This window comes from Salmo salar, chromosome ssa21, assembly GCF_905237065.1.
Source record: "Salmo salar chromosome ssa21, Ssal_v3.1, whole genome shotgun sequence".
In the NCBI taxonomy this organism is placed as follows: Eukaryota; Metazoa; Chordata; class Actinopteri; order Salmoniformes; family Salmonidae; genus Salmo; species Salmo salar.
Window position 1 is genome coordinate 11,798,787 of NC_059462.1, and position 18,022 is coordinate 11,816,808.

The window sequence follows — 18,022 nt, forward strand, 5'->3', positions numbered from 1 at the left end:
TTCACTGACATTTTCAACATGTCCCTGATTGAGTCTGTAATACCAACATGTTTCAAGCAGACCACCATAGTCCCTGTGCCCAAAAACACGAAGGCAACCTGTCTAAATGACTACAGGCCCATAGCACTCACATCCATAGCCATAAAGTGCTTTGAAAGGCTGGTAATGGCTCACATCAACACCATTATCCCAGAAACCCTAGGCCCACTCAATTTGCATACCGCCTAAACAGATCCACAGATGGTGCAATCTCTATTGCACTCCACACCGCCCTTTCCCACCTGGATAAAAGCAACACCTATGTGAGAATGCTATTCATTGACTACAGCTCAGCGTTCAACGCCATAGTACCCTCAAAGCTCATCACTAAGCTAAGGATCCTGGGACTAAACACCTCCCTCTGCAACTGGATCCTGGACTTCCTGATGGGCCGCCCCCAGGTGGTGAGGGTAGGTAGCAACACATCTGCCACGCTGATCCTCAACACTGGAGCCCCCTAAGGGTGCGTGCTCTGTCCCCTCCTGTACTCCCTGTTCACCCACGACTGCATGGCCAGGCACGACTCCAACACCATCATTAAGTATGCAGACGACACAACAGTGGTAGGCCTGATCACCGACAACGACGAGTCAGCCTATAGGGAGGAGGTCAGAGACCTGGCCGGGTGGTGCCAGAATAACAACCTATCTCTCAACGTAACCAAGACTAAGGAGATGATTGTGGACTACAGGAAAAGGAGGACCAAGCACGCCCCCATTCTCATCGACGGGGCTGTAGTGGAGCAGGTTGAGAGCTTCAAGTTCCTTGGTGTCCACATCACCAACAAACTAGAATTGTCCAAGCACACCAAGACAGTCGTGAAGAGGGCACGACAAAACCTAATCCCCCTCAGGAGACTGAAAAGATTTGGTATGGGTCCTCAGATCCTTAAAAGGTTTTACAGCTGCACTATCGAGAGCACGCATGCCTCCGATCATAAGGCACTACAGTGGGTAGTGCGTACGGCCCAGTACATCACCAGGGCCAAGCTTCCTGGCATCCAGGACCTCTATACCAGGCGGTGTCAGAGGAAGGCCCTAAAAATTGTCAAAAGACTCCAGCCACCCTCGTCATAGACTGTTCTCTCTGCTACCGCATGGCAAGCAGTACCAGAGCACCAAGTCAAGGTCCAAGAGGCTCCTAAATAGCTTCTACCCCCAAGCTATAAGACTCCTGAACAGCTAATCAAATGGCTACCCAGACTATTTGCATTGCCCCCTTTGGAACACTGCTGCTACTCTCTGTTATTACCTATGCATAGTCACTTTAATAACTCTACCTACATGTACATATTACCTCAATTATTTCGACACCGGTGCCCCCACACATTGACATTGACTCTGTACCGGTACCCCCTGTATATAGCCCCGCTATTGTTATTTACTGCTGCTCTTTATTTGTTATTCTTATCCTCTTACTTTTTGGGGGGGTATTTTCTTAAAACTGCATTGTTGGTTGAGGGCTTGTAAGTAAGCATTTCACTGTAAGGTCTACACCTGTTGTATTCGGCGCATGTGACAAATACAACTTGATTTGGATTTGAATCTCGATAAAACAGCTCTGCTTGGCTTGGTAAGTGTAATATGGACCAAAAGGCCATTTCTACCCTCTTTGCATCAAATATGTATGCTGCTGAGACAAGTTAATACAAAAAATGAAATGGTGACAGTGTGTCAAGCAAAGGCATAAAAAAAGTCCATATTGGAGGAAAAGCTGAAAGGTCAATTAATGTGCTTGCTGAGAATACACTTTTGTTATTCCTCATACCGTAATTTCCGGACTATAAGCCGCAACTTTTTTCCCACACTTTGAATGTCGCGGCTTAAACAATGACGCGGCTAATATATGGATTTTTCCCGCTTTCAATTAAAAAAAAAAAAAAAACACATTCTGTGACGTGCTCAGTTTTTTGGCGGCATGAAGCTTTGATTAGACCAATGAAATTGCCGAACGGGTTACGATCAAACAACTTTTTTGTTTACTGTTTAGATTAAATCGAGCGCTCTCAAACTTCCCATCATTCTGATTACGGTAGTCATTTTGTCACCCTGATTCCTGGGGGTACAACAAAGTATTTGCAGCCACTCGACATCAGTGTAAATCGTGCATTTAAGGTGGCGCTCCGTGTTCAGCGGGAGGCTTGGATGACAAGTGGGGAGAAATCCTTCACTAAAACGGGCCGCATGCGAAGAGCAACTTATGGTCAAGTCTACCAGTGGGTCCTCACAGCGTGGAGCATTGTCAAAAAATGCACTATCATCAACGGGTTTCGAAAGGCTGGACTGCTGCATGTTGAAGAGGGCTCAGCGGGGGATTTGCCTCCAGATGAAAGTGACGAGAGCGACAATGAAAACGATCCAATATCGGATGAAGCAATTCTGAGGCTAATCAACTCCGACACCGAAGGAGATGGTTTCAGTGCACAAGAGAAGGAAGATGGTGACCAATGACTTTCTTGGTAGGCTACTGTTTACTGCTAATTTTTTATTTTTGTTACAAGCCGTGTTTCGTTAAAGCCTATTTATTTTTGTTACAAGCCGTGTTTCGTTAAAGCCTATTAATTTTTGTTACAAGCCGTGTTTCGTTAAAGCCTATTTATTTTTGTTACAAGCCGTGTTTCGTTAAAGCCAATTTATTTTTGTTACAAGCCGTGCTTCGTTAAAGCCTATTTATTTTTGTTACAAGCCGTGTTTCGTTAAAGCCTGTGTAAAGTTCATTTGTTTCAATGTACCGGTAGGCACCTGCGGCTTATAGACATGTGCGGCTTATTTATGTTCAAAATAAAAATACAAAAAATATTCAGTGGGTGCGGCTTATATTCAGGTGCGCTTAATAGTCCGGAAATTACGGTACTTTTCATGATTATTCGGTTTCTTCACGATTCTTGGTCAAATATGTAGCCTACTCATTGTAGTTGTTGTTTAAAAGCCCGCCATTAAAAACATTATGATAATAAAAAATGATTGATAGTAGCCCAGTCCTGTAACTACAGGCTACAGTTTAAAAAATATTTAAAACCCTTTTATTTTCTCTTATCTTAAAAAGGTAAGATTCTCAGGTTAGGCTACAGTAGACAAAAATAAGATTAACTTAATGTGCAATTTAACAACATTTTTTCTTAACCTACCAAGTACAAAATGATCATTCTTATGGGCTAAAACAATATTATTGCTGCCATTTTTTTAAATGTCATTTCCTCATGGTCATGCATTATCCTGGCCACGTTCTTAACAGTTTGGCCTGTCAATCAATCACTATGGGTGGTACTTTCAGGGAAGGGGGCGGGATGTTTGTGAGTCACAAGGTTGGTAGGGTTTCAGACCTGTCAAATGAATTGCACTCCCACTTTCAAAGTCAGGCACCCATGCAAATGTATGTCACCAATCAGGCCGGAGGACTGGATTTGCCCATCCCTGAGCTACAAAGGGTTATAATTGGATGTTTGGTATGAAGCTAAGGGTTGTAATGGTGAGGATAATTTTGTTCCTCACTGGATGTAGGCCTCCTGGCTGCTCTGTCCTCGGAGCTGATCCTCCATCAAGTAGGTGTTGTGGGAGGAACAGATGAAGTAGTGGCTGAGGGGCCGGCTCATGTCCTGGTTCAGGGTCAGCCGCTGGGGATCCAAAATGGCGCCCTCTGGAGAGACCAGGTACATCTGGAAGCCATCTATAGACATGGCCCCTTGTTTCTTGGCTGCGAGGAGACATGGGAAGTTCCGTCTTATCATAAGTCAAACCCAATCAAAAAATGCTCAGTAACTACTGTAAAGGAAATTTTACTTTGTGCAACTTGTCTTTGGTGTCATAAACAATCCTTGGTTCTTGCCTGTGTCTGGTAATGATATGAGGGGGGGGGGCTGCTGTCATGACCTCCTCCTTTATTTGTCAGAACACCCAGAATATGTTCTTTAAGTTAAGATAGGAGACGGTGCCAGAATATTGTTTTTCTTATGTAGAGTTGTTTTAGTTGGATAAAAGTAGAGACTCAGAGCTGGAAAATGGTATATCATACACTACAGTTGAGGAACAATGGAAAAGTAATTCTGCTTTGAAAGTTGAACTTGTGATGTCACTTTTGAGAAAATGGCCCTTGAATGTTTTGGTAAACCTACTGGAGAGCTCTCTTTGTCTACATACTTTCAGCATCGTTCACACCCTCTTAAGCCTTAGCCCCACCCATATCTTTAAGGATTCAGATGTGGGTCTATTTACTAAACAACCAAAAGGTTTCAAGACTAAAGGCTGATTTATACTATGCCTATCGACAGTTGTCGCAGTGACATCATGAACATTCTATTGTCGTCCGACAACCGTGTCGTTGTCGTATAAAGTTTGTAAAGTATAAACACAAAAACTACCGGCTGCATGACATCAGCAACCTGGTGGTTCAAAATAGCTAGTGTATTTTAACACTAATAAACCCACCCGTTTAAAAATGAATTTAGTATATGTCAATCTAGCAAACCAGGCAACCAAAATCAACTTTCTAAACAATGTTTTGGTATGTTTCTAGCTTGTTAGCTAGCTAATGTTAAGTTAGCTGGCTAGCCAGTTCAAATAATGACCATATCATATAGCTGACGTCTTCACTTTAGCCCATTTGTCTTCATTATTACAGGAAAATAAACTCACAGCAAGATCATTATTTACAAGTTAATGGCGAGCCAATTACAGAAAATAGCTAACGGTTGTGAGTGTGATGAAATAAAAGCAGGGCATTCTACTGGATAATTTTTGAACTTGGACACTGTCTCGTTGGCCTAACATTATATCCTAATTTGACTTTGGTGCAGGTCCTGTTCTTCACATTACCGTTTCTGGTAAACACATATTATATGAAATAAAATCAAAGTTTATTTGTCACATGCACAGGATACAGAAGGTGTAGTGAAATGGTTATTTGCATAGTGGAGTGTTTTGTTTAGACATGTTGCTAGCTGGCTAGCTAGCTAAACAATGAACCATAATCTCAACTCATAACGTTACTACCCTGCATGAATCTGCAGGTAGCTAACCAACCAGGTTCAATCTTAGCTAGCTAGCTAACATTAGGCGATAATTAGCAATGCAAATGGCTCTGAGATACGAATAATATTACTACACAAATCATACACTTAAAATTAGCTTGCGAGCCACCCAGCTAACATTAGCTAGCTAGCTAGCAGTACGCTTTAACTTGAAATGAAAACGACTGACAAAATTAGAAACGTATAATATCTGAAAATGTAGCTTGCTAGATTATTTTACCTGTAGACATGGATGGACGCTTCTCCCTCTCTGTCAAAGATGCCATGGTTGTCCTTAGTTTGAATATGTAATCCGGAGACGTTTTATATACAACAGCCTTTTGTGTATTCTCTTTTCGACTCCCTCCTCATATTTACAATCAAATGCCAGAATTTTCTCCATCTACTTAGCTATCACACTCCAATTCCACCAGGCATTCCACTGATTTCAAAACGCAGTCCTCCAGAAAGTGGAGAGCAACACTTTTGCAATTCTACTACGTGATATCTTTAAAAAAAAGCAGTGTTAGAAAGGATTAACCACACATACTGAACTGACCTGCTCATGTTGTAGACAAAAGCGTGCTACATGGCAGACCAATCTGAAGTCATCTCTCGACATGTCCAGGCCATCCATTATCTCAGCCAATCATGGCTAGCGGGAAGGTCCCTGTCTTTTTCTGTGGCTAAACCAACTAGGCTCGTAATTTAACAATTGTATTCGTATTTACAGATGGCATACAAGTTTGTTATTAAGACACATGAAAGTTAACATGTTCCAGAAGGCATTTCTACAAAAATACTAATTTTGATATTTAAAAAAAGTTGACGTTCAAAATGCCTCTCCTGTTAAGTAGTGACGTGCAACATACAGCTAGTTTCCTTACTTGTTGAATGGTTAATTGTGGGCTCTTGTGGTTTACTGAAGTAAACTAGGTTATTAATATTGTGGTTGCCGTTCATTGTGATTGACATTGTCTCACCGAGGCTATTAATGACATAATTCATTACGGTTGACTGTGGTTGGTTACAGTTGCACAGTGGTCCTTACCGGTCTCTGATGGCTCATAGCGATCAATCAGCTCCTGGGCATGCTCCCAACTCCTCTCTCCCTCCTGTTGCTCCTGCATCAGAAAGTCCTTCAGCTCAGCAAGGGTTAATGTCTGTCCGTCTCGGGAGTAGTCCTGGAACACCCGCCGCATGTCCTTCCTTTCCGTCAGTATCTTATAGAACTGGACAAACTCCTCGTTCTCCAGACAACCTGACTTAGACTTATCTGCCAACTGGGGGTAAAGAAAATAAGCAGCATAGATTGTTACCTCTGCAGTCTTCCCGTGGTATTGTACTCTCAATAAATCATGCTAAAACAGAATTCCATCACCTGATGATGGAAGGCAGATTAGTTACTGATATTTGACTGTGATAGGTTTCTGTTAAATATTACCAACGTTGAGAACTATTCCACGACCTACAACATCCCAATTGAACCGCTGCTCACAATGCTAGGTTGATTCATTGACTGAGGATGTCATATGAGCAGTGGGAAGCATAGAATAAATATAGAAAAAAGTATAGTTTTGATACACTAAACGAAAGACCTCACGAACTTGATGGGTACCTCACCGTGAAGAGGTGAAGAGCATACTCCTCGTTCATGTCCACATTCATCATCTTCAGCAGTGTGCGCACCTCCTTGAAGTTCATCCGTCCGTCCTTGTTTTTGTCCGCCTTCTGAAACCAGTCCCAGATCCATCTGAGGGAAGATGCTGGCTAAGGGCAACACTTGGTAAGACATGATTTAGAATGGAGCAAAAACAAAGACTTTACTCTCACAACCAAAGTGTTTTTTTGACCATAGAATTAAGAATTAGAATACTAGAATGTAAATTAACCTTCTTATGATGGGATAAAGGTCAGCCATTTCGGTCAGCCAAAAGAATCAGGGAGCATTTTTCCTGCATAAGTAAAATCTGGATTTCTTCTCTTCTGCCATTAATTCCAATTAGACTAGTTTGGATTTCTTTCTGACAATATGGCTGCCATTTTCACCCCATTCTGGAACTTTGATGGTTTATGACATAGCCCCTCCAGTAACTTAATAGGACCTCTATGGTTTTGATTGTTTAGATCAATTGTTATGAACGTATTATGATAAGGCCCCACCAAGTCAAGTGTCACAAAACATCTAATAATCTGCCTATTATCTGTATGGGATAAGGATACTGGTCAACCCTCTCCTTGTCATCCATGCTCTCAGCGTTCTGTATCAGCTTGCGTACACCCCGGATCCAGGCCTGCGCCTCAGAAGGTGACTCCGCCACCAGGTCCAGGTTGCCGCGGCGACCACGAAACACCAGGGTGAAACAGAGGTCAGCAGGGAACTCTTCAGCGACGCTCAGCAAGACCTCCGACTGGTGACCTTCACGCACCACCTCAACATCAGCCACAGAGACTAGAAAGGAACATTAGGCATTATCGGACAGATTCATACTTAAGAAAGGCATGCGTAAGAAAGGTGTAATCTCCTATGTGCTTCTCAGTAGTTGATATTCAGACTTACCTTATGAAGGTGCGTAACGGGCATTGCAGGCATGGTTCCCTTGTGTGAACTGAATTTCTTTTAAATCAACTGCTGAAAACCCTCCCATTTGCTGGCCAACAGATTTTCTCGTGGAGTTTTTATTCAAAAGGGTTTTCAGTACATTTATCTTAAGCCATCACTTTAAATACAATGTACCTTTAATTCGAAATTTGTCGACAGACTAGAATGCATCGAGATAACTGGTTCGTAAAAATAGAGGATGAAAGAAGCCATCTAAATATGCATCTTTGTCTCCGTTTCAACTGGTAGATTTAAAAATAAACTGATCTTGTAGATTATTTAGGAACATTTTAGAGTTAGGAAAGTATGTATGAATCATAAAAAAACGTTTTGGAGAGCCTTTACACACTAAATGCTGTATTTTGACAAATACAAAAATGTGGTGTGATTCATCCTGAAAGTTGTTATATTCGAGTTGAATCCATGAAATATTGGAAGGTGGGAAAGAAAAAAGTATACAACAGGGGTTGAACAATAGTCCTATAAATCTACCCTAATTCTTACTAATCATGGAACTGTATGACAACGGTCCAGTCGTCGTGAACCGTGCTCCAGGTTTAACCTGCTACATGTGGTCTGAATTCCATAATGATTCAAATAGGCTTCATGTCCCAAATTATTTCACAACATTAACCTAATATGATCCACTAACGCTAGAGGAACAACTTACACGGATGTGACAAAAAAAAGAGAACGGAAACGGAATGATGCTAAATGTAAGCTACAAATTGAAAACTAACAATAAAGTGACAGAAATGTATGCGGGTATTACTGACGGTGGCTCCCGTTAGTGGCTAATATTTAACATGATACAAATTGTAAAATAAAACAAAAGCCCGGGCATAGGCTATATTTAAAACATTCTTTAAAGTCCATACATCAACTGGGCAGCTTAAGCCCTACAGAAACCTACAGCTTGGGTGTCCAAATTTCATCCACACAAATTATGAGGGCACACAATGAAAATTCTTACTAACAGCACAGAAATATATAGGCTGTTTCACTGTGGAAAAGTAGCCACAATACATGTCATGATGATATGATTTTCAGTTTGCTTCCATATGACTGGTTTCACATTCGTCTCCAAGGAAAAATGATCTAAAACGATGGCTGTGCATTTTACAATCCCCTTCTCCAAACGGATTACTCATTTACCTTACTTATCCATTTATAAATTACAGTGCATGGATAATGCTGCTATTTCTATCTTAAAAAAGCAAGATGCTTTTACCATTTGGAACCAGCATCGTTTGCTCAACCTTATTCATGGTTTCCTCACGTGTAAATGTGCCGTAATTATGAGGGAGTTAGGTCAAGGTCAGAATAAGGGCTCTCAAGTGTCGCAGCGGTCTAAGACACTGCATCTCAGTGCCAGAGGCTTCACTACAGACACCCTAGTTCGAATCCAGGCTGTCTCACAACCAGCCATGATTGGGAGTCCCATAGGGCGGAACACAATTAGCCTAGCGTCGTCCGTCTTTGGCCAGGGTAGGCCGTCATTGTAAATAAGAATTTATTCTTAACTGACTTGCCTAGTTAAATTAAGGTTACATTTTTTTTAAATAATAATTCTTTAGACACTTCCGCACGTTTCATTTCTTAGATCTCCGCCCGAACGAAGTGGGTGAATAGCATGCTATTCTCATGCTTAAGTTCAAGGTCAGAAAACACATAGAGAGAGAAGTATATAAAAAGGGAATATAACGTTCCATTTACACACGCTTAACTCGGGTCGGAATCGGGGCCTCTGTGAAGACATACTTAGGCTTTTTCAATGCTAGAGTGATTTCTCAAGGAATGATCTATGCATCATCCTTTTTTCAAAAAGAGAAATAATGTGGCCGTCAATTCAGTTATCTACAGAATGTACAGTCTGTGGTCAATTCTTATAACATCTCATCCGTGCTCCCTCCCGCCACCCACACCCTCGTTACTCACAGGTGGAGTGGCCTGTTCCTGCCCACCTGGACTTATACCAGATGGTCCGGCCATCTTCCTGTAGCCGGAAATGCCGCTGCTTCTTCCACGATTTGGACTTGACCTTCTTCAACATGGCCCCCGCCTTCATCACCTGGAGGTCCCTGTCACCCTTGGCAACTGTGCAGGATCAGGGGTTACCATCGTGTTTACAAATACAGTCCATATTTGGTCAATTGAGACCCCAGTGTTGTTTCTCTATTCTGTTTAATGGAGGCTGACATCTGTACTCCAAAAGTTCATTTTTGAGATTTGATCAAAGAAAAAAAATTGTATTATTGCTTGTTTCCTCATGCAACATATTAGTACCCATCAACTTACACAAGCTTTGGGGAGAATCCATGAACAGCCTTGACACATGCACTTGGTGATATCCTGCCAAAAAAAAGAGGACAAACATAATTGCTGTGATACCTATTACGCTGTGATAGTGAAACACATACATAAGCTCTCCAAATTATTAGTGGTGGTCAACCAATTACCTCCCACCATGGCTGAATAATTGTTCTAACTGTGTCGTCAACATTATGGATGGGTAGCCTGCAGAGCTTAGAAATCCAATCAAGCTTTTGCTTTCTCTATCCATCATCTATTGATTGGCTGGGGGGGGCAGATGATTGACAGTCTGTCTGCTGTACTGGTTTTTACAATACCGTCCAAACGATTTCTTTGAAGTAAAAAAAAAAAGAAATGTGTTGCTACTTAATAAGTAATATACCTGCAGTCAACTTGTTCATCATTTCAGCTGTCACAATTTTTCACAATGAAGCTTACCGGTAGTTCCCAGACACGTGGTGTTTGTTTACAAGCACACAATGACAAGAGACTAGAGCCTTGGGAGTCACTCACTGTTGTGCAGCACATGCCAGGTGATCTAGTTACAGTGTGGAATTCACAACTTACCTACCGGTCAATAGTTTTAGAAGGGTTTTTGTTTATTTTACTATTTTCTACATTGTAGAATAATAGTGAAGACATCAAACCTATGAAATAACACATGGAATCATGTAGTAACCAAAAAAGTGTTAAAAATATATTTCAGATTCTTCAAATAGCCACCCTTTGCCTTGATAACAGCTTTGCAGTCTTGGCATTCTCTCAACCAGCTTCGTGAGGTAGTCACCTGGAGTGCATTTCAATTAACAGGTGTGCCTTGTTAAAAGTTAATTTGTGGAATTTCTTTCCTTCTTAATGCGTTTGAGCCAATCAGTTGCGTTGTGACAACATAGGGGGATATACAGAAGATAGCCCTATTTGGCAAAAGACCAAGTCCATATTATGGTATGAACAGCTCAAATAAGCAAAGAGAAACGACAGTCCATCATTACTTTAATACGGAACATTTCAAGAACTTTGAAAGTTTCTTCAAGTGCAGTCACAAAAACCATCAAGCACTATGACGAAACTGTCTCTCATGAGGACCGCCACAGGAAGGGAAGACCCAGAGTTACCTGCTGCAGAGGATAAGTTCATTAGCGTTACCAGCCTCAGAAATTGCAGCCCAAATAAATGCAGAGTTCAAGTAACAGACACATCTCAAAATCAACTTTTCAGAGAAGACTGTGTGAATAAGGCCTTCATTGTCGAATTGCTGCAAAGAAACCACTACTAAACGACACCAATAATAAGAAGAGACTTGCTTGGACCAAGAAACACGAGCAATGGACATTAGACCGGTGAAAATGTGTCCTTTGGTCTGGAGTCCAAATTTTGGTTCCAACCTCCATGTCTATGTGAAATGCGGTGTGGGTGAACGAATGATCTCCGTATGTGTATTTCCCACCATAAAGCATAGAGGTGGTTTTATGGTGTGGGGGTGCTTAGCTGGTGACAGACATGCTGTCTGTGATTTATTTAGAATTCAAAGCCCACTTAACCAGCATGGCTACCACAGCATTCTGCAGTGATACACCGTCACATCTGGTTTGGGCTTAGTGGACCATCATTCATTTTTCAACAGGACAATGACCCAACACACATCCAGGCTGTGTAAGGGCTATTTTACGAAGAAGAGAGTGATGGAGTGCTGCATCAGATGACCTGGCCTCCACAATCACCCAACCTCAACCCAATTGAGATGGTTTGGGATGAGTTGGACCGCAGAGTGAAGGAAAAACAGCCAACAAGTGCTCAGCATATGTGGGAACTCCTTCAAGACTGTTGGTAAAGCATTCCAAGTGAAGCTGGTTGAGAGAATGCCAAGAATGTGCAAAGCTGTCATCAAGGCAAAGGGTGGCTACTTTGAAGAATCTCAAATATAAAATATTTTTATTAGCTTTCTGGTTACTACATGATTCCATATGTGTTATTTCATAGTTTTGATGTCTTCACTATTATTCTACAATGTAGAAAATAGTAAAAATAAAGAAAAATCCTTGAATGAGTAGGTGTTCTAAAATTTTGGACAGGTAGTGTAAATGTTTGCAAGCTAGATATCTTATAACTCTTAAGTTAACTGTCTAAAATGTGCTAAATGCTCTGTAGTTTGTGCATTTGGTTTGCTAATTTAGTATCTAGTTAGCTATCTAGCTAAGTGGTTAGCTTCTTCCAAAATCAAGCTTTGCTTGGTAACAGCAGATAATCCTGTCCTGGATCAAGAGCCTTGTTGTCTAATATTTGTTTTGTGTGTGCAGCAAACTGTGAGTAGCATTTTTTAGTTCTTGTATAACTTTTAGCTGGGATGTCTGTCCTGCAAATACATTAGCGCAATGTGCTCCTTAGCATTTAGTTAGCATTCTCTATGGGATTTTACATGTACTTCTTAGCATTGCTAACCTTTGGATTACAAAGGGTCAGTGGGGTTTTAAAATAGCTCCCCTTGTGTTCAGTGCTGGTATTACCGAATATCCCGGTATGACACAAGGTCGGTATGAAGGTATGACAATCTGGATACCGCCCAAGCCTATTAACCTGTTATGGCTAGGGGGCAGTATTTTCACGGCCGGATAAAAAACGTACCAGATTTAATCTGATTATTACTCCTGCCCAGAAACTAGAATATGCATATAATTATTGGCTTTGGATAGAAAACACCCTAAAGTTTCTAAAACTGTTTGAATGGTGTCTGTGAGTATAACAGAACTCATATGGCAGGCAAAAACCTGAGAAGATTCCAAACAGGAAGTACCCTCTCTGACCATTCGTTGGGCTTCTTGGCTCTGTTTAAAGAAAATTTAGGATCTTTGCTGTAACGTGACACTTCCTACGGGTCCCATAGGCTCTCAGAACCCGGGAAAAAGCTGAATGATGTAATTCCAGCCGCTGGCTGAAAAACTTTTGCGCGTTTGGATGGTGGTCGATCAGAGGGCCATCAGACTGAGGCTCTTGCACGAGGGGATCCCATGTTTTTACTTTCTCTCTCTTTGAACGTAAACACGCTTTCCCGGTCGGAACATTATCGCTTTTTTACGAGAAAAATTGCATAAAAATTGATTTTAAACAGCGGTTGACATGCTTCGAAGTACGGTAATGGAATATTTAGATTTTTTTGTCACGAAACGCGTCGGGCGCGTAACCCTTATTTACCCTTTCGGATAGTGTCTTGAACGCACGAACAAAACGTCGCTATTTGGATATAACTATGGATTATTTGGGACCAAACCAACATTTGTTGTTGAAGTAGAAGTCCTGGGAGTGCATTCTGACGAAGAACAGCAAAGGTAATAACATTTTTCTTATAGTAAATCTGACTTTGGTGAGTGCTAAACTTGCTGGGTGTCTAAATAGCTAGCCCGTGATGGCTGGGCTATCTACTCAGAATATTGCAAAATGTGCTTTCACCGAAAAGCTATTTTAAAATCGGACATATCGAGTGCATAGAGGAGTTCTGTATCTATAATTCTTAAAATAATTATGTTTTCTGTGAACGTTTATCGTGAGTAATTTAGTAAATTCACCGGAAGTATGCTAGTATGCTAGTTCTGAACGTCACATGCTAATGTAAAAAGCTGGTTTTTGATATAAATATGAACTTGATTGAACAAAACATGCATGTATTGTATAACATAATGTCCTAGGGGTGTCATCTGATGACGATCATCAAAGGTTAGTGCTGCATTTAGCTGTGGTTTGGATTTATGTAACATTATATGCTAGCTTGAAAAATGGGTGTCTGATTATTTCTGGCTGGGTACTCTGCTGACATAATCTAATGTTTTGCTTTCGTTGTAAAGCCTTTTTAAATCGGACAGTGTGGTTAGATAAAGGAGAGTCTTGTCTTTAAAATGGTGTAAAATAGTCATATGTTTGAAAAATGGAAGTTTTTGTATTTTTGAGGAATTTGTAATTCGCGCCACGCCCATCATTGGCTATTGGAGCAGGTGTTCCGCTAGCGGAACGTCTAGATGTAAGAGGTTAATGACGGCAACTTTTGGCTCAGCTATCTAGTCCCTTGGAAAAGAGGTTCTTAAACCTTCTCCAAGGGGAAACGCACAAGGATTATTGTATTGTACACACTGAACAATAGACAAATGTTCCATAAAGGGATAGTTCAAATGGCTACTCCCCCCTTTGTTTGGCTTTTCAATGGCTCTCTTTCCTTTTACAACCTTTGTAGAGCAATGGAAAAATGTTATAGTATCCTTGGGGGTTGTTTTCAACTGTTCACAGCGAGGTCCATGTTCCACTGTTCAAAATACCAGTTACTTTCCCTTCCAGGTCCACTGTTAGTAAATATCAACTCTTTACCCAGCAACGCAAGTGTAGCAAAAGCAAAGAAACTATATTTTTGATACTTTTTAACCACCCCAGTGATGTTGTTGATTGTTGTGTGATGTTTGTGAAAAGATGTTAAAGAAGAGGCAGAAACAGAACTCTCATTTTCCTGGACCCCTTCTATAACTACAGTATATTCTACACATACAGTAAATTCTCATGCAAATACAAAAAGTCATATGGTTCTAGCCAAAGGATAACCTTCTATGTTATTTGAGGGGCGGTGGCAGGAGTGTTTCTGACAGAGAACTCTTTCAGGGGATTTGACTAATATGTGCAAGAGTGTGGTCAACACACACACACAGAATCATGACTCACTGGTAAATTGGTCTCATACTCACACCAACAAATACTCAAAGTAATATATAAATACTATACACCCAGTGAAGTGGCAGCCTCATTATATGCCCATATGACTCCACTACAAACACCCCTTATTATAACCATCTGTGATATCCACAGGAATGTTCAACTTCCCCTTTCATGAAAGCTCTGTGCTCGACCCTCACAGGTTGGTTCTACACTTCAGTAGGAGCTATGTGAAGAATCCTATAAACAAACCAGTCTTTTATCATGTGAAGAATCCTATAAACAAACCAGTCTTTTTTCGTGCATGTAAAACATGCTTGTGCCAGGGAGGGAGGCTGGCTGAAGGACAACAAAGTAGAACCAGATGCTGTAATATGAGACAGTTTTAAAACAGGGACCAGGGGGGTATATTATCATCAAACCAACAAAATCAACACTAAACCACAAACTCTACTGAACATTTACTGCATTGTATAGATGAGTAAAAAAGTTGACTTTCTGTAAAGTAATGTGAAGGGTCAAAGGAGAGAAAAAAAGAGACTTACCAAATTGTAGACTGCTCCCTTGGGTCTTTGCCCCGACTCAGCTTGGGCTGCCACTGCTGTGACGAGCTCCAGAATAGATTGATGTTTGGTGAGAGACAGTCCAGGAAAGGGCTCTAGACCAGAATTAGGGAGTGCCCAAAAGATAGCTGGCCCCCAGAGATGGGGGTCTGTTGGAGGTAGCAAGCCCAGTAGAAAGCTCCAGAACTTAAGACACTCAGGGAGTGTCCTGAGACCACTAGCCCAGCACAGGGAGATGGGGAGTGTCTAGAGGAAAGCTGGCTCAGTGTCAGCCTCTCTGTCTACCAGGCTCCACTGTGCCTGCGTTGTCTGAGAAAACTGATCCCCAGACAACACTGCCGCATGCTGGTACACTGTTCCCCCCTCCACCTACCCCCTCTCCTCCCTTTCCTGCCACTCCCTCTTTTTTCCTCCCCCCTCGCATCTGATGAGGGCTGTTCATTTTTTCCAAGGCTGCTCTCTTCGCTCTCCTTTACCATTTTCCGGTATGCTGCCTCTCACTTTAAATGTCTTGCTCTCTCTGTCTCCACACACTCTCTCTTATATATCAGCTGACTGCAGATCCGATTCACTCCTCTCCCTGGTTTAAAGTGCAAATACCCCTGAAAAAAAACAACTTCACATTTAGAAAACAGCCTGTGGCATTGATATGAGTCAGAAACATGTATTCTATTTTCAAAATTGACTACAAGGTGTAAATAGGATAATTTTGGTCATAAAGTCAGTCTCATCCAAAACAGAGTTTTGTGAGACTCGTGGTCGTGACAGCATCACCACGTAAATTAAAGTTGGGTTTGTTTCAATCCTGCCTACATGCCCACAGCAAGTAATCATCAATTCGGAGTGCAGCTGCATGCGACCCGATTGCAATGCCAGTCATAAATTTCAGTTGACCTTGGATGGCTAGTTTGTGACCATCGGTAAATTACACATGGGACAATATGTTACAATTTTAATTGCTCCAAATTTCAATGACATAAAAACTTCAAACCAAAGATATAAATTGTAGAAATTCAAATATTGAAAGCATTTCATGAGAAAACTAAAAAGTGTGCAACATGAAAATAGTCTCATTTACATTGTGTAATTTATTGATGGTCCCTAAATAGCACCGGAGATTGGCTATCCAAAGTCAAACCACAGTCGCTCACTTACCCGCTGAAGCTAATTGGCGAAAGAATTTGTCTAACTCTTCCCACCTTTGAACACACACACAAAATCAAACCACACCAGGAACCAACTCACGTTTCAATTTATCGTGGTTGCTAGCATTTCTTAATAACCCAAATAGAAAACGAGACCAAATCAGGAAGTTCAGCTGCCATTTAAAGGGCAGCAACCCAGACAGGCCTTTGTGCTTACCTCAGTCAAGGAGGGGTTAGGTTGCCTGTGCAAGATCAAAATACATGTAGAGAGCTGCATACAGTACTCGAGTTCTCACAAACCCAATCGTTTTCATACATACTGCACTAATCCCATCTGAGTTAATTTACATCTATTGCACATGCAGCCATGTTTTGCTGAGTTTATTGTCCAATATATTGTCTAATATATTGATAGTTACATTATGTCCCATCCTCTCCAACATCTAAAACCCTCTCTGACGTGTCTGTATTTACCCACTTAGCACTGGTACAATGACTGATACCATATCTGAAAACATGGTAGGAAATGGGACCGGTAGAGTGAGTTACACTAAAGAGAAAGCGCCATTCCCATTTGGCTGTGTGCCCATGCACTGCAGTCAAGAGACCAGAGTGGTAGAATGAGCCATGGGAACAGCTTTCACGGCATCACAGATCACTCTTATGAGAATTCTACCTTCCTGTGGACCAAACCTTGCTCTGGTATCTACGGAAAACATTAGTGGAAAATCCTAGAGTTTGGGTATAATTTGCAATTGCCACTTTGCAACTAGAAGATGCAACCCCATTTCACTAGTAGTAGAAGTATTTAAATAATTACTTTGCAATCAGTACAATTTATTTCACATAGTATACCACCTAATTTTGATCATAATACATTTTCAATATCTACAAAAAGTCACTCATTTTCCTAATGCACACACACTTGTAACAGAATAACAAATAACATAAAATGGAGCGTTCCAGATAGGTGGATAGATTTTTTTTTTTAATGGGCACTTTCCTGACAGGAAAGCACATTACACAGATTTTAGCAGAGATCCAGTTAATTTACAAATGGAATCTACCCCCATAAACAAAATGAAAATCCCTCCCTTGCATTGTTAATGGTCCCTATGGCGGAAATGGTAGGCTAAAAGCTGTTAAAGGCTAATGTGCAAGTGAAGGGAAACCTTTCTTCTCTTCAATAACCTGCTCTCAGATCATTTACAATAACTCAGAAATCACATTTGAAATCTCAATTTCCAATAATAGAGGGCAAATAGTTATTCCTTCAACAATTCAAGAAAGTAAGCGGTTTTTGCTGAGATTGGGGCTTTGTTTTGGAATACGTTACAGTAGATATGTTCAACGTATAGCTCCGAAGCGAAAAGGTAGCTCTCTGTTGATGCAGAGCCACCTTTTGTGGGCCCTAAGCAAGATTTGGTTGCTTGTATTCATGTTCCCCTCTAATCACAGAATGATTTATACCTTGGACACCACATGGGTGCAATGAAGTATCAGGTAGAACAGAAAACCAGCAGGCTCCGGATCTCGTAGGGTAAGAGTTGAACGCCCCTGCTCTAGAGCACGGATCATCAACAAGATTTAGCCGTGGGCAGATATGTCTTGAGTGGATGGTCAGGGGACCAGAACATTATTACAAATAATGTGTAGACTGCAAATTGAC

At 41.2% G+C, this 18,022-nt stretch overlaps 1 protein-coding gene across 1 annotated transcript in view; it reads right to left on the minus strand.

Annotated features, from left to right (window-relative positions):
* plcd4b (phospholipase C, delta 4b) overlaps positions 1–15,493 on the minus strand; it is a 25,564-nt gene extending 10,071 nt beyond the window's left edge. Inside the window, 7 exon segments of the mRNA NM_001173706.1 lie at positions 3,531–3,732; positions 6,096–6,327; positions 6,668–6,797; positions 7,268–7,496; positions 9,585–9,743; positions 9,945–9,998; positions 15,191–15,493. Of these exon segments, the coding sequence (NP_001167177.1) occupies positions 3,531–3,732; positions 6,096–6,327; positions 6,668–6,797; positions 7,268–7,496; positions 9,585–9,743; positions 9,945–9,966 (974 nt within the window). The 5' untranslated portion in view covers positions 9,967–9,998; positions 15,191–15,493.
* Between the last annotated feature and the right edge of the window lie 2,529 nt (positions 15,494–18,022).